Source organism: Babylonia areolata, chromosome 19, assembly GCF_041734735.1.
Source record: "Babylonia areolata isolate BAREFJ2019XMU chromosome 19, ASM4173473v1, whole genome shotgun sequence".
NCBI classification, from domain to species: Eukaryota; Metazoa; Mollusca; class Gastropoda; order Neogastropoda; family Buccinidae; genus Babylonia; species Babylonia areolata.
The window spans coordinates 52,266,751-52,289,883 of NC_134894.1; the positions used below are offsets into that span (position 1 = coordinate 52,266,751).

Below are 23,133 nucleotides of genomic sequence, written 5' to 3' on the forward strand. Positions count from 1 at the left end.
TGGTGAAGATGCTGGGAAGGGTGGCTTTTGCGAGCACCTCTGTGTCTGGGATCCTGTCTTGCCACTTGATGTTCAGTAGCTTCCTGAGGCATGTTGTGTGGAAGTGGTTCAGCTTCTTGGCGTGTCGTTGGTACATTGTCCAAGTTTGGCAGGCGTACAGTAGTGTGGGGAGAACTACTGCTCTGTAGACCTTTAGCTTGGTCTCAAGACCAATGCCTCTTCTGTTCCAGACATTTGCATAGAGTCTGCCAAAGGTTGCACTTGCTCTTGCAATCCTGACGTTCACTTCATCGTCGATAGTCGCATTCCGTGACAGTGTGCTGCCAAGGTATGTGAACTGCTCCACCGCACTGAGTCTCTGACCGTTGACTGTGATGTTGGGCTCAACATGGGGTTTCCCTGGGGCTGGCTGATGGAGAACTTCAGTTTTCCTTGTGCTGATGGTAAGGCCGAAGTTCCTGCTGGCAGTGGCAAACTTGTCAACGCTGAGTTGCACGTCAGCTTCAGATCCAGCGTTGAGGGCACAATCATCAGCAAACAAAAAGTCTCTGATGATGTCTGTCATGACCTTCGTTTTTGCTTGAAGCCTTCTGAGGTTAAACAGCTTGCCATCTGTTTGGTACTTTAGGCCGATTCCAACATCACCATCTCTGAAGGCATCAGTAAGCATTGCAGAGAACATGAGGCTGAACAGTGTTGGCGCCAGGACACAGCCTTGCTTGACACCATTTGTGACAGGAAAAGGAGCAGATGTTTCGCCATTGTCCTGGACTCGAGCCTGCATGCCTTCATGGAATTGGCTGACCAGGGAAATAAATTTCCGAGGGCATGCGTACTTCGCCATGATTTTCCACAGTCCCTCTCTACTCGGTGTCGAAGTGAGGTCGACATAGGTGGAGAACAGATCAGCATTTTGCTCCTGACATTTCTCTTGCAGCTGCCTTGCAGCAAACACCATGTCAGTGGTTCCGCGCTCTTTCCGGAATCCACATTGGCTCTCAGGCAAATGACCTTGGTCAAGGTGTGCTGTGAGGCGGTTTAGTAGGATCCTGGCAAGTATCTTGCCTGCGATGGAGAGCAAGGAAATGCCCTGATGGTTATCACAGGCTTGCCGGTTCCCTTTTTACTTGTACAAGTGAATGATAGATGCGTCTTTGAAATCCTGGGGGATCGTCTCTTCTTTCCACATGAGTGAGTACAGCTGATGGAGCTTCTCAGTCAGCACAGTGCCTCCATCCTTGTAGACCTCTGCTGGTATGGAGTCTGAGCCAGGTGCTTTGCCACTGGATAGTGGACAGATTGCTTTCTGGGTCTCAAGAAGTGTTGGCGGATCGTCCAGTGTTTCGTTGATGGGGACTTGTGGGAGACTGTCTGTGGCTTCATCATTTATGGAGGAAGGGCGATTTAGGACACTGTTGAAGTGCTCAGCCCAGCGTTCGAGAATTTTCTCCTTCTCGGTGATCAAGGTATTCCCATCTGCACTGAGGAGGGGGGATGATCCTGAAGATGTGGGGCCGTAGATTTCTTTTAAGGCATCATAGAACTTCTTCATATCATGCCTGTCAGCATATCCCTGGATCTCATCAGCTTTGTCACTCAGCCACTTATCTTGCATCTGACCTAACTTTTGCTGAACAGTCCTGCGGATGGCATTGTATGCATCCTTTTTTGATGTGGACTTTGGGTTGCTTAGGTAGGCTTGATGCAGACGGCGTTTCTCATCCAGAAGCTGCTTGATTTCATCACAGTTTTCATCAAACCAGTCTTCGTGCTTTCTGGTCATGGGTCCCAGGGTCTCTGAAGCTGTACTATAGATCAGCTCGCGCAGGGTCCTCCAGTCAGACTCCACATTCTGGCTGTTCAGAGAGGCGGATTTCAGATGATCTTCCAGCAGCTCCACAAAGGTCTGTTTGATGGTGATGTTTTTCAGCTTAGTGATGTTGAGCCGTTTTGGAGCCTTCTGGCCTTGGGGGCATCTCTTGGGTTGGATTCGAATATTCAGCTTCGAGACTACAAGGCGATGGTCTGTCCAACACTCGGCGCCGCACATGGTCTTTGTCACACGTACATCTCGCCTATCCCTTTTCCTGATGATGACATAATCGATGAGATGCCAATGCTCTGAGCGGGAGTGCATCCATGACGTCCTGTTATGGGTAGGGAGGCAGAAAACTGTGTTGGTTATCAGCAGTTTGTGCTCTGCACAGGTCTGAAGCAAAAGCAATCCATTTGGGTTCCAGTGGCCCACACCATGCTTTTCAATCACTCCATCCCAGGAGATGTAGTCAGAGCCAACTCTAGCATTGAAGTCCCCAAGAATGATGAGCTTGTCTGCTTTCGGGATAGCAGCAATGACAGAGTGAAGGTCCTCATAGAACTTCGCCTTCACTTCATCCGGGTTGGTCATGGTTGGGGCGTAGGCACTGACAATGGTGAGGTGCTTCTGGCCAGATGCCAGTGGGAGTTTCATGGTCATAAGCCTATCGTTGACTCCCTTTGGGATTCCAGCTAGCTTGCTGACAAGTGCTGTTTTTACTGCAAAACCAACACCAGCCTCACGTTGCTCTTCGCTTCCTCGTCCACTCCAGAAGAAGGTGTAACCAGATCCCCGTTCACAGAGCTCGCCTTCACCTGCAAGCCGAGTCTCACTCAAGGCTGCGATGTCAATGTTGTATCTGGCGAGTTCGGATGCAACTAGTGCCGTTCTCCTTTGGGGTCTGTCCGCGTTATCTCTGTCCAGGAGAGTCCTTATGTTCCAAGCACCAATGGTGAGAGGAACGATCCTTGTTTTTTTCTTTTCTTTCTCTTTGTTCCGACTGCTGATGTAGGGTCACCGCCAGCTGCGGTATGCTGGCCAGGGTGATATGGAGCAGGCAATTTTTAGGGCACCTTTTCTAGCCCCTTCCTCATGCCAGGGAGGTGAGCAGTGCATTCCTAAAGAGGGCTGCTCAGACGCTCAGACGGCTGCTGAGCTCCATTGCCGCTCCTGTCGATGAAGAACGACCCTATGGCCTGAGCTGCCTGCGTGCAGGTCTGCAGCTGCGACTGTCAGTGTACCCACACCTGTCGTTTCGTCGCTCGCCTGTTGCCACAGGACTTGGGGGTGATGAAAGGTCATTAAAGATGACTGATGACTTGCGCGATGAGTTTGTTTAAAGTGAAGAGGAGTTGCGCAACGTCGACCTCACTCTCTCGTCCGGGTTCACCAATTTCCAGTGGCAAGACTAAGTCGAGACGACTGGAAGATGAGCACGGATGCAGTGGATGACCGAGATTTCCTTTCAGTGTCTCATCTTGCTCTCTGCACTCCACAGTGCGTTGCTGTAACCGCCTTCCTCTCTGTTGAACCGATAGGTTTCTTCCGCAGATTCTGCCGGATCCAGACTTCACATGCATGGATAGACACACCCCGGGGGCCAACTGCGTGTGGCATGCACACAGCATGGTGGAGCTAGATGGCCGTCAGTGGCTCCCCTGAGCCGACGCCCTTTTATGGATCTCGTTTTTAATTCCATAAGGGTGTCTAGCCACCTGCCTCACCAGTCCCACAAGGGAGCGGTGGGAGTGCCGGTTTAGTCGCCGGCACCCCGACCCTGAACAGGTTGTACAGGATTACAGGTTACCAGTAGCAGATCTAATGACCTGACCTGACACCCAGTCAGTATGACTACATAAAAGACATAAAAAGTGTAGATTTTTATACAAAGTTGATGTGGAACTCGCATACAATAATCACAATCATGTATATACAATTATTATAGTCTCACAGTCTTTTGTTATGAATACATAAAAGATATAAATGCTTGAATGCAAAGTTAATGTAAACCTAGCATACAATAATCACAGTCATATACATGGAATGATAAGAGAACAGGCTTAAATATCAAATTATAACTAAACAAAGACATACATAATTAAAACCAAGTATTCAAATTTCAACAGTGTATAAAATTGATAAACAGTATAGAATGCACACACACACACACACACACGCATGCATGCATGCACGTGTGCGCATACACACGTGCACACACACATGTGCGCATACATACACATACAGATGTGCACACACACACACAGACATACATGCATGCATGCACACACATGCACGCCTTCAAACAAGTGCTTTCAAAGATGAAAATTATATTCTTGTTGACCCCTGCAATGTTGAATCTGTGTTTAAAAAACTGCATATGGAAAATGCAATTGGTTGAAAGATTAGTGAACATCTTTTGAAGACATGTGCCTCACAGTTATGTGGTGTATTTTGGTAGCCTCTTCACCTGGCCTCTAAAAGATTGCTATGTTTCTGCTCTATGGATGAAATCAGTTATTCATCCTAAGAAAATACCTGTTTCCTGGAAGGAATATTGCTCCATTGCCCTTACCTCTATTGTGATGAAATGTTTTTAAAGCATTATCATTCTCAAATACAACCTGTCATACACTTTCCTTCCAATGATCAGCGTCAGTTTGCACATAGAGCTGCTCAAAATACTGCTGATGCAACACTCATTCTCCTTCATCACTCATACATCCACCTTGAGAAACAAAATTACTTTGTTTGTACTCTGTTTATAAAATTGTCTTCTCAATACCATTCAACCACTACTGCTGGCACTGAAACTTCTTTCCCTGAACTCATTGAGCACAGTGCCAGAGCATTGCTCTGGTTTCAAAATATGTCTCATTAAAATGGTTTTCACGTTCCTACACATGCATAAACCCCAAGGAAAGGAACTAGCTTCTACAGTATATCTGGATGTGTCCACACATGATTTGGAGGAAAGACAGTATATTTTCACATCAGTAAGGGAGGGAAGCCAGCTGAGGCTGTAAACTCCCCAGGGTTGAATGGGTCAACACCTCAAAGCTTGTTTTATGGATTACCAGTTTTGTTATCAACAAAACTCAGCCTGTATGTTTTCATCTAGCTCTTTCCTCTTTTCAAAACAACTTAAACTGGTGCTCCACAAGGAATAGTTATGTCACCTGTCTTGTTCACATTATACACCAATGCCTGCATTGGTACAGAAACAACACCTTTGATTAAATTATATGAAACCTTAACATGTTGATATACTTGTTACATCCAAGTAATAGAGTGCATGATATTCATAACCCTTGCAAGTTTGTGCTTTCAGATGTATGTATTTCAGTTTCTGAGTTTCTGACTAAGCGCGTTGGGTTACGCTGCTGGTCAGGCATCTGCTTGGCAGATGTGGTGTAGCGTATATAGATTTGTCCGAACGCAGTGACGCCTCCTTGAGCTACTGAAACTGAAACTGTGTGTTTTAAATTGTCTCCTTTTTTCTGCAGGTGGAGATTGTACCAATGCCCTATGTTACGGAGACCACCACCATCCATCTCATTTTGCCTGTAGGTGAGGAGGATAGGGAGGGTGTGGGCACCTTCCTGGATGACTATGGTCATATATGCCTGGATGCTCAAGAGAACACAGAGCTCCTGGTCATGTTCATCTACCAACATGTCCCACAGCCAGGCCAAGAGGACATTTTCTCTGTGCTCAAGTAAGTTGTCACTGATGCATCACATAATACAGTTCCTGTCATGGTACTGACAGGTGTCAGGTTTATATTCTGCTTGGAGCAGGTATATCTCATCTTGCTGGGATTGTTGCTCACATAGCAGAGATTGTTCATTTTGCCAAGATTGTTTGCTTTTTCTGGAATAAAAAAGTTCTCGTTCTCAGTTATTGATTATTTTCTCCCTCAATTCCGTCACTGTAAAAGTGATTTTCTTTCCCTGCAAAAATTGTTTCTTCCCTTAAATTGGATTATTTCCCTTCCCATTGATTGCAGTTTTCCAATCCCTTTCCTCTGACAGTTCATTGGCCCTCCCTATTGCAAGGATAATTCCTTCCTCTGGCAGAGATTTTCCCTCCTGGTATGGATTGTCACTCCCTCTGACAGAACATGACCAGGAGCTCTGTGTTCTCTTGAGCATCCATCTGCAGAAATTGTTTCTTTTCTCTGGTAGGGAATGTTCCTCCCCTTGTCAGGGATTATCTCTCCCTCTGACACAGTAACAGGGATTGTCTCTTTTCCGTGCCTGAAAAGGAATTTTCCTCACTCTGGGAGTGATTGATTGTTTTTCTCTGTGGCAGGGATTGATTGTCCCTCCCTCTGGCAGGGATTCACTCTCTCTATGGCAGGGATTGTCCCTTCCTCTGGCATAGATTGTATCTTCCTCTGGCAGGGATTGTTTCTCCCTCTGGCAGGCATTGTATTTCCCTCTGGCAGGGATTGATGGTTTCTATCATTGGCAAGGATTATCTCTCCCTCTGGCAGGGATTCTCTTCCTCTGGCAGGAATTGATTGGCAGGGATTGTCCCTTTCTCTGGCAGGGATTTTCCCTCCTTGTGGCAGGGATTGTCTCTACCTCTGACAGGGATTGATTGGGAGGGATTATCTCTCCCTCTGGCAGGGATTCTCTTCCTCTGGCAGGAATTGATTGGCAGGGATTGTCCCTTTCTCTGGCAGGGATTTTCCCTCCTTGTGGCAGGGATTGTCTCTACCTCTGACAGGGATTGATTGGGAGGGATTATCTCTCCCTCTGGCAGGTGTTGTCTCTCCCTCTGGCAAGTATTGTCCCTCCAACTGGCAGTGATTGTCCCTACCTCTGGCAGGTGTTGTCTCTCCCTCTAGCAGGGATTTTCCCTTCTTCTGGCAGTGATTCTCTCTTCCTCTGGCAAGGAATAATTGGCCCTGCTTCTGGCAAGAATTATCTCTCCATCTGGCAGAGATTGACAAAGATTGTCTCTACCTCTGGTGGGGATTGTTTCTTCCTCTAGTAGAGATTGCCTGTCCCTCTGACAGGGATTATCTCTTCCTCTGGCAGGTATTGTCAGTCTTTTTGGCAGCAACTGAATGCCTCTCTGTGGCAAGGATTGACTGTGCCATTGGCAGGGGTTGTCTCTCCCTTTGGCAGGGATTTTTCCTTCTGTCTAGTAAGAATTATTCCTCTCTTTGGAAGGGATTGTTTGTGTTGCCCTCTGACCGGGATTGTCTCCACTGTCTGACAAGGATTGTCCCCTCTTGTCCTCCCACCAGGCGAAAATTGGTTGCCTCTCCCTGTGGTAGGAATTGTTCCCCTCTATCAGGAATTGTTTCCCGCATCTGACACCTGACGAGTCATAGAGAAGACGTGCATCTTATCTGTTGACAGATCCGGAGTGATTATGACACAGATTTTTTTGTTACTGTTGTGGCACAAGCACATCATAACACTGGTGACATGTGGAAGGACTGACACCAACACCAGGTTGTTAGGGTTCCATACAGAAGTGCATTTTGAACTCATCGAAACTGCAATAAATCATAATAATGGCTTGTTTGAAAAACAGAAATTCAAAATAAAAAATCAACATACAGCATCACCCACATCGATTAAGGGGGGATATGGCAGTGCAAAAGAGACCAAAATGATGATTTTTCATGATTTGGGTTTTTGATGAATTTTGATTCTTGAATATCTCTTCTATCATATGCTAAGTTTTTCCACTGTAAAGATGTCTTTAACAATGAAAAAATTGCTAATAAAGATTGCTTGTGTTTATTATTTTATTTTATTTTTTTCAATTTCGATACAAGTCGTCAAGTTTCTGGCCTTGAAAACATACCTTGGACTTGCTCAATGATGAGTAAACCTAGAACCATGAGACTTTGCATGATTGTTTTATGACACGTTATTGAAATTTTGTCACGAGTATGTATGAAAATATTCTCTGGGTTTTAATTCATAGCAGTTCCAATCTTTTTACCCATTGTAAATTTTCAGGATTTCGCAGTACCCAAAATTAAAAAAATTCATAAAAAGTACAATAATTGAAGAACCAACACAATCTCACGTGAAAATGAAGTTTAATTACACATACTTAACCATGACCCACTAGTGCAGACTCCAGCAGGGGTCTGACATTCCTGTCCTGTGCAAACTATTGTCCGTCTATGTGGAGAAAACGAAAGTATCTACGGCCGATAACCTCCCGGAAGTAGGTAACCTCCCCTTTGCCCCCCTGACTAGCACCCTCTTTTTCTGGCAGTCATCTTGACTCCTGTTCCTGTGCTCTTCATACGGCTAAGTTTTTTTTTCGTATTTTCTGTCTGTCTGTCTGTCGATTCTCTGGCGTTCTTGTTTTTTGTCAAATTATGTCTTCAGCCAGGTCACATAATTATATGGCTCGATTGGGCGATCAGGCTAAAATTAAGGCACGATCGCAATCGATTCACGGACACTCTGGGCCCTCTACTTCTGGCCCTCTTAACAACACCAACCCGCCGCCTCCTCCACTTCCAGACCTCCACCACCTCCTGCACCTCCTCCGGTGACTCTAGGGGTTTGTTGCCCCACACTCAGGTCAGTGGTGCCATTGATGCAATTTTTATCGATCCACGAACGGACTCGACGCGATCCACGTTTTCTCAGCCCTGCCAGTCGGCAGTGCAGAGTCGACCTCCTCTATCTCTTTGCCCATACCCACAGTTTCACCAATGGAATGTGCCACAATCCCATTGGGGAAATAACACCATACGCCTGCTTTGGATCCACACACTAGACTGGGCCCTATGTGCGATGCGTCCGTGGTAGCGGCCGTGACATCAGATCATGCGAACCCCCACTCGGCATGCCTCTACCATCTCGGGTCCTATGGCGACCGAGGCGCATAGGGATGCCCTCCCCATGTGTAGGGAGGAAGGTGGATCACTAGGGGACACACTCGCCCATACGCGTGCACCCTCCCCCTTGTCCGGAGCATCTGATCCAAGGGAGACAACTGCTTTGGCACCCTTACCGGTGACCGCCGCAGTTACTTCCCTTTTACCGGCACTGCCTCTCGCCTACAGTGCGGGTGTGTGCAAGGTCCCTCCAAGCTATGTGGTGATGACCCCATCTGCCACACTGCCGGTTGCTGCTGTTTCCCATCCACTGATGGCGTCTCAGCAAGCTGCTCAACCAAACAACCAGCAACTCATTGTTAACTCGCTGCAGCAATTATGCACTGGTGCCACACCTTGCGCCACAGATCAGGTGTGTGCACGGCCAATTGAACTTTCGGCAGTGCTGGTTTCTTCTGCCCCACTGCCTAACTCCGCTGTTACCCAGACTAATATCGGCACTTCCACGTCGGAGTGCCTCTTGATAACTTGATCCTGCCACTCAGCAGTTCTCGGGCCGATTTTGTCTATCCCTTTATCCGTGAACACACAAGAGCTGAACATCGGTCCTCTCACAGGAACTATTTGCGAGGTTGGACCGCCATTCAGCTACAGTCCACGACGCCCATAACACTGGCTTACAGCGTCGTCATGCCACATGTCCTGACCGTCTCGCATCCGATGGCGACCGATTCGGGTAGGGATGCCCACGGCACCTAGGGACATTATAATTATCCCCCTTGCAGCCGTATTCACCTGTGTTGGTTACGGTGGCATCGAACCATGGACTCCCACATGCAGCATGACACTCTTCTCTCTACAGCAAGGAAACGTCACACCAGGGGATATGTGCTCTAAAGACACCATCCTATTTGCCGATTATCGGCGCCAAGGGAGGCAACTCTGCATTAGTAACCTAGGCAGTTGACGCTGTAGTTACTTCCCTTCCGCCTACACGTCACTCCTGCCCCCAGTGCTGTCCAACAACGATGTTTTTTCGGTTTCTCATTGGATCCTGATGCCCATTCATGGACTTTACACAACTTTGCACAGCAACTGCACCTTTCTTGCTGTCTCCCAGGCTATTGGCCACTGAACTTTTGGGTTCTTCATCCCCCCACACTTGCACACAGTCCTCTGCAGGCAACCAATCCTATTACCATTCTTTTCTTGTCATACACAATAACAGGAAATAAATCACAATATTTCCCTTTCTTTTTGATTTATTATCAAAATCAACAACAACAACGACCCCTCCCCCCCCCCAAAAAAAAAAAAAAAAAATTTTTTTTTTTATATATCTTGCTACATTTATACACATTTCTATTTACAGTTATAAATGTATACTTATCCCTTGGTATACACATGTGTGTGCGCTTATGGGATATGTTCATACAATTTTCATATTAACATGACAATTATATTTCTATCTCTATTCATTGAGATCTATTCATTGAGATTCCCTACATAGCAATATATGCACATTTGCATTTGAGTCATTCTGTACACAATGCCTAGAATTTTCTGCGTCTACATACTGGCACATTATTCATATGTGTATGTACATCTCTTATATATATGTGCATACACAGATTCCTTTCCATTACGGACTATGCACACTTACCCATTTACTTGGGTATATCTGTGCACGCTACACGTATGCTTATACAGCCGCTTATTTCTTGCGACTCGATCTCTTGTCATTGGCATATTCCTGACATCATCACTTGAGTTGATGGAAGTTTATAATCCCTTTGCACATATATGTATTCATTTTCATTAATACATCCCTACTTTGCCCTTCATTCCTTCCAAGTTTGTAAGGCATCTGTTCTTCCCCCCCTTGCCTACAACAACCCTTGGTTTGCAGCACTGTGGTTGTGACAACAGCTCCACATGGGCCCTACATACTAGCCAGCCCTCCCATGAAGGGGTTTCTGTCTTTGCCTTCCAAGTTTTAGCAGGCCCAAAAATTGCCCACTGGGCAGGAGACAATCACCCTAAGTCCATCTCTTCCACTCATCACTAGTAGCAGAAGGACTGGGTAATAATTGTTTCCCTCTATACTCGGGAGAAAGGCATATTGACGAGGACGGATGCGTCTCACAAAGCACAACGAACCGTTCATTAGCCACAGGGGCGTACCTTTCTGCCCACTCATACCAGCATGGCAGATGCCACATTCAAGCCCATTAGTTCGTCCCATCACCTAGCTTGAACAGAGATCCAGCATCGACGTCTCAAACAGTTGGTGTTTGAAAGCACTTTCTGCACTTGGTCTTCCCTGCCCGATCCTTTCAGCCTCAACACACAACCACTGCTGTGGTTACAGATGGGCATTCCTTCTCAAGCACTGTCTTTCCAATGAGACACTTCCAGGGGTTTCTAGCCTAGACAGGCTGTCCCATCATGGAGCCCCAGCCTTCAGACAAGGGCCTGTCAGAGGATGACTTTGTTGTCACTTTGGAAGCAAGCACCATGTCTTTCAGACACACGGTTGCACCACAAGACCCCGTCACATACTTCTGGCTTCCTTACATTTCAGCAGAACCTGCATGGTCGACACCTTCATCCTTCAAGCACACAGCAGCTGTTTCCTGATTTACCCATGCTGATTGGTGTCCTCCTAGGACCAGTATATGATAATCAGTTGTGTACGACAATGACCATCAGAACAGCAGAGGAGGCAACTGCTGTCATGACTATCTGAGCTGGAATTTGATTATACAATTTATAGTAGAGAGTGTTTTGTCCAAGTTGCATCCCCACTCCCTCAATCAAGAGGGCCTTAGGACTGTCACCATTGGGACGGATCCCAAAGGCTAGTTAGCCCCCAAGGCTACAGCACTAAGTCCCAGTGCAATTTGACTTCTAGTGTGAGAGACATAGTCCTTCATGAAAGATTAAGCTGCAAACAATTTCCCTTTGCAATTAAGAAACCACTGATAATACAGCTCTCACTTTGTTGTTGGCCATACTGAAAACGTATGTCAGATCAGTGATTTGATGTAAATGGCCAGTACAACACATCTAGAGCCACTTTTCTCCCTGCCCTGCCCTGCTCCATCCCAGACTTAGTGCGCACCACACGCAGCCAGAGGCCTGTCATGGATCCGGTCCCCTTTCTCACGAAAGAACCTTTAGCGAAAATTTTCCCCTTGGAAACCCTCTTCCATTAGGAATTCCACCACAGAATGAGACTCAGTGACCTGGAGGCACATGAAGTGCACTCCCACAGCCTGATCCATCCCAGCAATTGACTGCCGACAACTTTCTGCAGGTTGCCACACTCAGGTAGAGAAGCCACCAAGCCTTCTGTATGCCCCTTCGTGATGGTACCTACCTGGGCAATTATACAGCCTTGTCCCAGAGACACCAGGGACCTCAAGTCTCTTGTTGCCAAATGTCCGCCATTCTATGCATAGGCAACATGCCAGTGCTATTTTTTGGCAGCGACAAAAAAGTGGCGGGGGGAGCGCCCATCGCCTGTCAGCTCGCATGGAGGAGCTCTACAGACCTGGCTGTCACACCTAAGGCAAGCCCAACATGGTGGGCTACCTCTGTCTCATGCCACAGTTTCCTTCAAACACATATATCACTTCCACTATTGGCCCACAACCAATGTGGAATCATCAGATCAAGCCACATATGCGCCTCCTTGCATTGATGCTCAACCGCGCTCAAGTGAGACAACCCTATAGGGTACGTGTTTCCTTCCCTTCCTTTGATTCGAAGGGCTGTCAATAAAGTGTGGATTCAACACACTGACCCGATTCTCTTTGCGCTACATTTATCAGCTGTGGTCCACAGACCTCTCCCACAATATAGCTGCGGGCCTCAGTCTTCTTTGCCCGCACCAATATCCTTAGGTGACACAGTACACCCTCTCTCTGAGCCCCGTCGCCGCTAGCGAGGGGTGTTGCCAGCTCACCCACTCAAACTCAGACCCCTTAGAGCATGCCTCCTCAGCCAGAGCTCACAAAGTCAGAGCATGGTCCTCTACCCTTGCCTTTGCCCACTCAGCATGGCTACAAGACATGGAGGCTGCTTGCTGGAAAAACCCTGCTACCTTCATTAATTCTACTGAGGGATGTCTATCGCTTTAGGGATGATGGCTTAAGAGGCGTTGCCTCTGCGGTGGTCACACAACAGGCCATCGCAGTGCACTGACAATAGAACAGATGAGCCCTCCATCTTGTCATGCCATTCTGCACTAGTGGGTCACAGTTAAGTATGTGTAATTAAAAGGAAATTTTCTTCCTAAAATCACGTTTAAGTAACATACCGTGACCCACACTTAAGACCCTCCTGTTCCTCCCCGCTTTCTGTTCTCCCTGCATGCTGCACTGGTTGCGGCGAATTGCCGTAAAAAGAGGGCGCTAGTCAGGGGGGCAAAGGGGAGGTTACCTACTTTCGGGAAGTTATTGGCTGTAGCTACTTTCGTTTCCTCCGCATAGGCGGATAGTAGTTTGCACAGGACAGGAATGTCAGACCCCTGGTGGAGTCTGCGCTTGTGGGTCACGGTAAGTATGTTACTTAAACATAATTTTAGGAAGAAAATTTCCTATAATGTCATTGTGTATCAATTCCACGTAACAAAAAGTGTCTGCATGCACCACATGGACCACAAACCCGATTTCTTTGATACATTGTTTGGTGGCCATTTTGATTTGTTTCCATAGCAACAGGTATTCACAGAAATTTAAGAACACATTTTTTGTGATCCACAAGTGATGATACACCTAGTAGACAAAAAACCCCCAGAGATATAGTCGGAGAGAGAAAAAAAGTCGTTATTTGACTGTAGTGTCTGGCTGTTGCATACAAGGTTAACTCACTCCATGCCAAGAGTTTTTGCCCTTGCGAATCCCTGAAAATCCAGGGTTTGTATAGGATGGGAAAAAAATTCTCAAAAAAACAAATAAACACCCAGAGAATTGAAATTTAGTATGTGTATTCAGTGAATGTTGTTCCATATTTGTGCAAAAAAATTATTTACTCACCATCTTGTTGTTGATCACGGTATTCATTTTTTGTGTATTTTGTAGCATTTTTGCACCCATCAGAAAGGTATGCCAAGTGTCCTTGAACAGCTTACAAATGTTCCACATCACATCCTACACTATTTGAGGAACTGAAGACGTAGTACATGCAATGAAGTATGAACAGATGGTGGAGAAAGTTGAAAATCACGCACACAAAAGAAAATATTGTCTCTACATAAAAAAGGGAGTTCACTGTACACAAAAACCTGATGTATTATCACTGACAATAGTCTTGTTTGGAGTGAAAAAGCTCATGGCAGGTGATGTTGAGTCCTGGGCACAACTTCACACACAGTGGAACTCCACATTTTGGACACCAGTTGGCAGTTTGGTGTCTTGGTGTGTTGTGGTGCTTGAACAGGTCTTCACAGACCTTGCACTTGCAGTAGCTGGTCACTCATATCCACTCCAGCCATGTTGGTGATGTAGTCTTGTACTGCAGCTGGCTTCTGTCTTTCAGGACGGTGCCGTGTTGTCACACTGACCATGGTAGTTGGCAGCATGACTGTTGTCAGCACATAAACTGGCTTTTTGTTCAGCCACTTCAGCACAGCAACATGACCTGCAACCATACACACACACAAATGATCATGCAGGTCTGACTCTTTCTTCTTATTGTTGTTTAAATTATTTGTTTGCTTATTCCCTTGTTTATTCTAAATATTTATGTGAATGGAAACATAATGTGGTAAGTTTTTTTTACATGTAGTCAAAGAAAACCACTTTAGATTTTTTTTTTTAATAATTATTATTATTATTTTTTTTACAATATTACAAACAATAATGACAGTATCATCAGTATTAGTACTATTTCTGTCATTTCTACAGCACCTTGTTCTACAAATAAACAAGTAAAACAGAAAATAAGTAAACATATGCATGCAATCACACACACACACACACACACACACACACACACACACACACACACACACACAGAGTTGTACACCTGAGCATGTGACATTGTTTTCTTTCACACACACACACACACACACACACACACACACACACACACATATATATATATATATATATATATATATATATATATATATATATATATATATATATATATAATACATACACACTCACCATTTTCAGTCCAATCACTGGTAAAAACACCAGCAAAGTCGTCCGTTTCCTCAGTGATTTCGTTGTCAGTGTCGGTCAGCTGGCACATGGTCAGGACTCGCTTTCCTCTCCACTGTAAACACCCTCTTCAGCAGCGGAATCTATTTCTAGTTCATCGGGATATGGTTCAAAATCACTGTCCGACGAACCATCATTATCTCCTTCAACATCGGAGCTTTCAGTTTGGATCATTTCCAAAGTAGCTTCAACGCTGTGTTGCATTTGACCTCTCCTACCGTGTCGAACACTTCGACGCGACGCCATCTTGTCAAACAACTTGCAGAGCTGACCGAGGGTATGCTTCGTTGTCGTCAGCTAATAAGCGTGTCACTGCACACACGCTGTGTGTGTGAATGAAAAGTTGGCTGGAGATAACTTAAGAATCAGTTCTGCTTTTGAGTTTCGTATCCGACACGTCACTCCAACAGCGCAAATTTTCAAAATCAAAATCCGCATATGCGGACATTGGCATCGAACGCTTTTTCCGAAGACATCCGCATATGCGGACAATGGCAGCGAGTGAGTTAACAGATAGATCTACACTGTCTCTTAAAGAAAGATAATAAACTTTCTTGTGTCAGGTATTAAACACTAATGATAATCATTTCCAAAGTTCCATTCACTAACATACTAAGAGAATCTATGTGAATGATATTTTCACATCAGTGCACTTGATTAGAGATACAGACAGACAATCAGAGTGAGTTCTGGTGTGTGTGTAGGGGTATGTGTGTTCGTATGTTTTGTGATAATTCCAATTTGTCAGTCATGACAAATATTGATGCAAGAAATTGTACAAATTCTAAATCAACACAATCATAAAAGGTAAATAAATCATTACTGACCACCGTGGCCCAGTGTTGATGTTGCCCCATACCAGTGGCCGTCAATTTAGTTGCAAAGATGTTCTTGCACAGTTACAACCATGCATAATTTTTTCAAGATGTTACAAATCCACAAGGGACGCAACAGTGTTTCACATACTAAGGGATAAATAATTAAACATATTCTGTGTGAACCAATTGGTAAATATCACAAATAGAAATTAGCAAACAAGTGTCTTAACACCAGAAACTAGTAAACATAACAGATTCATAATGCAAAACAAGTAAAGATCATATCAAAAATAAAAAGAATCTCATAAGGCTTTCTCAATCCATTACAGTTACCATTTATCAATTCTCAAAAAGTGATGATAAAGACAGGGAAAGTTTGAAACTTTGATAGTAATAGACCTGTATTATTGATGTGGGCTGCTTAGGATGGTATTGTTGTTTCCAGCACACAGCTTTCGGTTCTACAAACATTCATATATCTGATGGTGAGTGAAAATATGATTTGGATTGATAGATAGATATAAACACTTATAAAAAAAAAATCCCCACTCCCGTCCTGTGTTTTTAGTTTTGTTGTTGAGCAGGAAACATGTGAGTCATGAAGGCTTTGCCTCAGTTTTTTTGTTTTTTTAAAGATTTTTTTTTATGAACATCAAAATTAAATGTTCTCTCTTTCTTTTGTTTTTTGTTGTTGTTGGTTTTTTGTTGTTTTTTTCTTTTTCTTTTTTTGTTTTCTTTTTTTGTAAAGGTCTTCAGAATATATTTTGCAGCATTTAATCTGTAATGTTTGTCAATGAGAAGAACCCCAGCTTCTCTGTAAGCAGCAAGAGGTAGTGCATGGAAAAGAATACAAAAATCTGGTTTATGGGGTTAGCTTTGATATTTTGCATGTATAAGTCTGTTTTTAATTTCAGGTCCATGATTACCTACTACAATAAAAAATATGCTGACAGTGCTGCCAAGATTGAATGGATTTCTCTGCAAAGTAACGGCTCCTACATATCTGAGTTCTATCTCATGGAGGCTGTCACTCATAAGATTCCCCCTGATTCACTTGTTCTTTTCTGCTCAGTTGGAATGGAGTTGGCTACAGACTTTTTCAACCGTGTTCGCATGAACACAATTCCTGAATGGCAGGTAAATTTGATTTTACTTTCTTGACTTTCTTTGCTAACCTATCTCTCTCTCTCTCGCTCTTGGAGGGGAGAAATAAAAAGATCTTCAGAATGGTGTGTTATGTATGGTTTAAGTTCTGATGTCTGCAGTCTGCAGCAAACTAACATGCTAAATGTACTGATGGCATGATTAATTCTTATTCTGCTGTAAAATGACAATGCAAATGACAGTGCTTATAGAATCATGAACATGTATCTATGCAAGGTTGCTTGACTGCTTCTTGGCTTATCACAGCAAATGTTTCCTTTTACTGGTCACTGTTTCAAAGTGAAGAGCTCTGTTGACTGACTGGTGAAGGATTTTGATAAGACCAGACAATTTATGTCAGAAAACCCTATAGGGGTACATCCCTGCAGACTTTGCTGTCCACAGTGGGCTGTTCAGCTAATCATTTATTGTGGATGACTTCCCCCTATACAGGTCAACAGAGCCATATATTGAGGACCATTGCTTCCTTCCCAACTATTCTTTTCCCACACACACCTTGGTCTTCTTTAAGACTCTTACTTCTTCTTCATTCGTGGGCTGCAACTCCCACCTTCCCTCATATGTACATGAGTGGGCTTTTACATGTATGACTGTTTTTACCCTGTCATGTAGGCAGCCATACTCCGTTTTTGGGGTTGTGCATGCTAGGTATGTTCTTGGTTCCATAACCCTCTGAAAGCTGACATAGATGACAGGATCTTTAACATGTGTATTTGATCTTCTACTTGCGTATGCACACAAAGGGGGTTCAGGCACAAGCAGGTCTGCACATATGTTGACCTGGGAGATTGGAAAAATCATCACCCTTTACCCACCTGGCACCATTACAGAGATTCAAACCTGTGACTCTCAGATTGAAGGTCCAGTGCTTTAACCACTCAACTATTGCGCCTGTCTGATACATCTGAAAATGCTGGAATTTTATGAAATTTTTACACTTGAAACAAGAAAAGGGTATGACATTTTGGCCTGGGTTCCTGGCTGTGTTGGCATTAGAGGTAATGAAATGGCAGACCAGCTGACCAAGAACCATGTAAAGGAAAAATTATTAAGATCCTATGTACCATGCACAGACAGAAGCAGAAAGTGAACACTTACGTTAAGGGTCTTTGGCAAGAGGAGTGGAACACCCAGATGGTTGCATACCCACAAGCTGTTCCAAATTCGACCAGACCCAAAAGAGACCCTCCCAGCAGTTGTGAAGAATTGAAAGGAGGAGTCTTTGCTGGGATCAGCATGACGTTAGACACAGACATTACACGGCAGATTCTCTTAAGACTTTGTTTTGTGATGTCCCTCTGTGGATGCTAATGGACTTTTTGAAAGAAGTGAACCTTTTTAATCCGATTTGAATGTGTTTTAAACTCTGGAAGGTTTTTAAACTGTGAGAGAAAAGCTTCAAGTGGTGACTCTGAATGTGTTTTAAACTCTGGAAGGTTTTTAAACTGTGAGAGAAAAGCTTCAAGTGGTGACTAATTTTACTTTTCTTTCTTTTTTTACCCTTGAAGTAGATGCTAATGTGGTGATAACCTTGAGATGGCCATTGTGGTCAGCGAGACTCGAAGCACCATAATTTGATTTGATTTATGCTGATGACTGACGGCCCGATATGAGCTCCAGTATGGTTGAATCAGCACTGCTTAGCTATGTGCAATCCATTCTTTGTGTAGATTCAGTGGCGTAAGTATTTGGGAGTTTGTGCTATATAAGTAATAATAAATATATAATTACATATGTTATTATTGTTATTATCTTTCATTATAAGTTGAACAACATGTGCATGAATTTATACATACATACATACATATATATATATATATATATATTTATATATATATGCGTGTGTGTGTGTGTGTGTGTGTGTGTGTGTACATAGAGAGAGAGAGAGGTCTATAGATGTGATCTGTGATGAAATCCAATTCTGACCACCATTTCTGTCATATGCATGTTCAGGTATTCTTCCCAATTGGCTTCTGGCAGTACAAACCCAACCTGATCTATGACAAGAAGCCTTATCCAACTACCATTGAGCTGAATAACAAAGTTGGACATTATGACATGATGTCCTATGAACATTCCAGTTTTTACATCTCAGACTTCATCAGTGCACGACAGCTCATGCTGCCTGATGACATTGGCAATGGAGATCTTTTTGACATGTTTATCAAATACAGGTATGTATTTTTCAGTGATTTATAACAAATTTTTTTTTGAGACATAAGGACCTGTTATTTCATTCACATCTGTAACTTCTGCAGCGAGTAGTTTCAAGGTAAGTTTTTGAAAGTGAATTATTGATTCCATCTCAACATCTCAACAGCCTTCCATATTGTCCAGGGCAGTAAATATGTCATAGTATGGGTGGAAGTAATTCTGTTTTAAATGGATTTCTGTGTTGGCATTTTGGCTTTTTTTATTTTATTTTTTTTATTATTATTATTTTTTTTATAATAAAGAGCCCTTGGACCCTGGCTGCAAACTTTTCAGTGTTACAAAAATTCCACCCATGTCATACTTACATGTTCCATATTCCTATATCCCAAGAACAACACTATCGAAAATTAATATTTCTGGCATACAGTCGAAGCTGCTTATAATGAAGTCGGATGTAATGACATGGTTCTAGGGACCCAGTGGGCTGCCTATAGTGAATCATATGTTAGTCCCATGAAGAGTTCAAGCAGGATATAGTGAAGTGTTTACTTTTATGTTCGGGAACCATTTCCTGGGAATGGTTGGTTAGTTCGCTGCGATGTATATTGCTTCATACGATTGCTGGCTATTCTAGGGAAATGGAGGAGTGTCCACATAGGCACATGAAATGTAGAGCTTTCTATGCATTGCTCAAAATAGAAATCACATGTTATACATGTGTTTGACTTGCTGCATAACCCTAAGCTTGTTTTATTTTCTTACACAACTTCACATACACGTAAGCAATAAAATCGTATTCTAATGTCCTGTAATGCGAGTGCCTGTGATTGTCAAAACAAGTGGTCAACTCATATGGGGTCAAAGGTTCAGCACCTGTAGACAAAGGAGAGATGCTAGAGCAACAATGGTGGGATGAAGGGTAAGGAAGGTGTCAGGCATGGGCCATTTCATCAAGGTGTCCTCATGTCACAAAGGTCTGTTGCTAAAGCAACGTGTAAATGTGAGTGTGAATGTGTGTGTGCATGAGTGTGTATGTGTGTGCATATGTGTGTGCGTGTGTGAGTTTGAAGTTAATGTATGACTACGCACAGGCCAATGTGTTTGCTTGTGTGTGTAAACAAGACAGAGAACAAGATGGAAAGACAGAACCATGTAAAAGAAAATGGCAGTGGAGAGAATAGATGTTTCAGTATGGTTATTTGGCATTGTTGTATTGATGTGAATGGGTTGGTAAATGTATGTGAACAATTATGTGTATGCATGTGTGTGTGTGTGTGTGTGTGTGTGTATGCATGTGTATGAATCAGGATCTGAATAAGAATCAGAATCAATTTCAATGTCAATTAAACCTTAAGGTTTGTAAGACATGCATGCACAGTCACATATACCACACACAAAAAGTAATTTAATGATAAGACAATAAGCCAAAATAAGATTGAACAATTACTTCTCCATGTTGTAGCGATTTTGGCAGCAGTTATTGACATATTTTCCAAGCATTCCTTCATATTTGTCTTCCAGTATCAACTGACTGAGTTAGATAATATTTCAAAGGTATCTTTTAAAGTTTGTGCATGAAATCATCTCTGATTTCTTTGTATAATTCACATGCATCTAACTTCTAAGAAATGATATTCACCCTCAGTTGTTTGACATTGTAAACGTAGTCTCATTTCTTTTGGGATATTGAAATATCTACCCCTTTCTTTTGCAAGATACATGACAGGATATTCTTAATTTGCATAAATGTGTGTGTGTGTGTGTGTGTGTTGTGCTATAGTGCCTTTTTCAAACGTATATTTACACACACACACACACACAAACACACACACACACACTCTTACACACACACACACACACACACACACACACACACACACACACATGCCATCAGAAAGAATTGTACAACTTGTCAAGTGCTGACACCCGCGTAAAAAATTCTTTCTGACCCTTCCTCTGCTTTCCTCGCTTCCCCTCCTCCCGATTGGCATGATGCAAGAACAGACATGAGCATGGTGGGTTTACTGTGAGTTAACAGATGCCGGCACTGGTACCAGTCCCCTTTCCTTTGACCAAGATCTCAGCATTCCTAGCTCTTTTTTTTTTAACCAAACAGATAGGGATAATATAATTTCTATATCAACTATATTGAGATCAGTGGACTGCAGACACACAATGATTGAGATCAATGGATTGCAGACACACAATGATATAAAAAAAACATTTCTTACTAGATAAAAATCATAGCAGTCAATTCTCCTGATGATTCTCTTTTCTACAAGAAAAATAATTCATTCAACTTGTACATAAATCAATTCTTTAATCCAGAGCAATAAATATCTTTTTTTGAAAAAATGATTTACATCTACTGAGTCAAACTGCAGACTTCAACTGGGATATGATGCACAGCAAATAGTCTGGTCTGATCTCAGTGGCACCAAATCCAAATGGTGGAATCAGAATCAGCTTGTTTGTCCACAAATCCAGCATGTTTACAAAGAGAGTATTCAGTGTCTCATTCTTGAAACAGTTGTTAATGCAGAACAGTTGAAAACAAAGTCCAGTGGGACTTTGTCAATTTTCATACATTCTGATGACAAAGTAACAACATTTTCTGATGCTTTTCTGATAAACCATATTCTCTTATCTTCATATCATTTGCATGAATTCTGTCAAGAAAATAAATTTCTTTACTTTATCCGATCACGTCCACCAGGAAGATGTCGCAGGCAGACAAGGTTGGCGATCTGCGCCAAGACATTAGGCTTGGATAAGTGTCATGCTGTGGGTGCAGAGAGTATCTGAAACTCTGTTAATACACCATCAGCATGGTCTTACTCTGGCTCTGAAGCCTGAGTGCTTTGTGTTGTAGGCTTGCAGGGCTGGCTGGTTAAATGGCATTCTTGTTGGGTGACCAAACTACTCTATGCGCTGGTGTGCTAGGTCGATAGGTGTAGCACCAACCATCTTTCTGATGTTGTCCTTTCTGACCCAGTCCCATCTGGTTTTGCCAGCTGCTCGAAAGAGACATCTCATCTCACAAGTTGTGAGTTTGAACTCCAGGGCTTTTTTTCAGAATCCATGTCTGGCACTGACAGATCAGGGTGGGAATGAAGACTGTGTTGATCAGTTTGACATTGGTTTCCATACGTATGCTTGGATGCTTCAGGAGGGCTGCTATTTGATAGCTGACAGTTTGCCTTCTGGATTCTAGTCACTGTTTCTCTGTCTAGCTTCCCGTCCTCAGCAAAGATGCTCCCTAGCTATCTGAACTCTGTGGTTTGTTTGAGCTGCTATCTGTTGATGGTGATATCCAGTTTTTCAGGTGTGTGCCCTACTAACATGACCTCTGTCTTACCTATGTTTATTTTTATACTGTAGTGTTCGCAGATGCTGTTCAGGCTGTCTGTATGTCTTTGCAGACGTTCTCTGTTTTCATTTAGGATGCTTTGGTCATTGGCAAACAGCAGTTTGTTTAGGGCCTCTTGGTGTGGGTTGACAGCTTTGGTGATTTTGTCCATTTACACAAGGAACAGTAATGGTGACAGTAGCGACCCTGTCTGACCTTGGATTTCACTTGGAACCAGTTGGAAAGCCTGCTTTGGTCCATGCTGCACTCTGGCTGTTGATGTAGATTGCACTGTTGTTGTTGAGGAGTTGCCCCTTCACACCATACAATTTCAGTACTTCCAAAGCTTGTTCCTGTTGACAGTGTCTGAGGCTTTTTCTTGGTCTGCCAAGACAAGATGGAACTGCTTTTGTTACTTGCATGCTCTCACAGAGTTGTTGGAGGGTGAAGATGGCATCTGCTCAGCCTCATCCTTTTCTGAAGCTAAACTGAGCTTCACTCAGAAGTTGATCCTCATTTGCTCTGGTGCACTAGTCCAGGATCTTGGGGAAGATCTTGCCAGCATGACTAGAAGGGAGAAACCTCAGTGTGCTGCAGTCTTTCTTGTTGCCCTTTTTCTTCCATAGGCACAACAACCGCTGTCTGCCAGTCATTGGGGACATGTCTTTCATCTCATGCCTTCTAGAATATAGTTGAAAATGAATTCTATCTTCCAATATATGACAAATCTTGCACATTCTTTTCCTGACTGGTGTGTTGTGCCTTCCCTTTTCTAT

General features: G+C 43.4%; 1 protein-coding gene across 1 annotated transcript in view; it reads left to right on the forward strand.

The window, feature by feature from the left end:
- The window catches only part of LOC143293833 (chondroitin sulfate synthase 2-like), a 78,423-nt gene that overhangs the window by 50,540 nt on the left and 4,750 nt on the right, over positions 1-23,133 (forward strand). Inside the window, exons 8-10 of the mRNA XM_076605114.1 lie at positions 5,320-5,531; positions 16,605-16,827; positions 18,808-19,028. Of these exons, the coding sequence (XP_076461229.1) occupies positions 5,320-5,531; positions 16,605-16,827; positions 18,808-19,028 (656 nt within the window). The remainder of the gene's footprint in view (positions 1-5,319; positions 5,532-16,604; positions 16,828-18,807; positions 19,029-23,133) is intronic.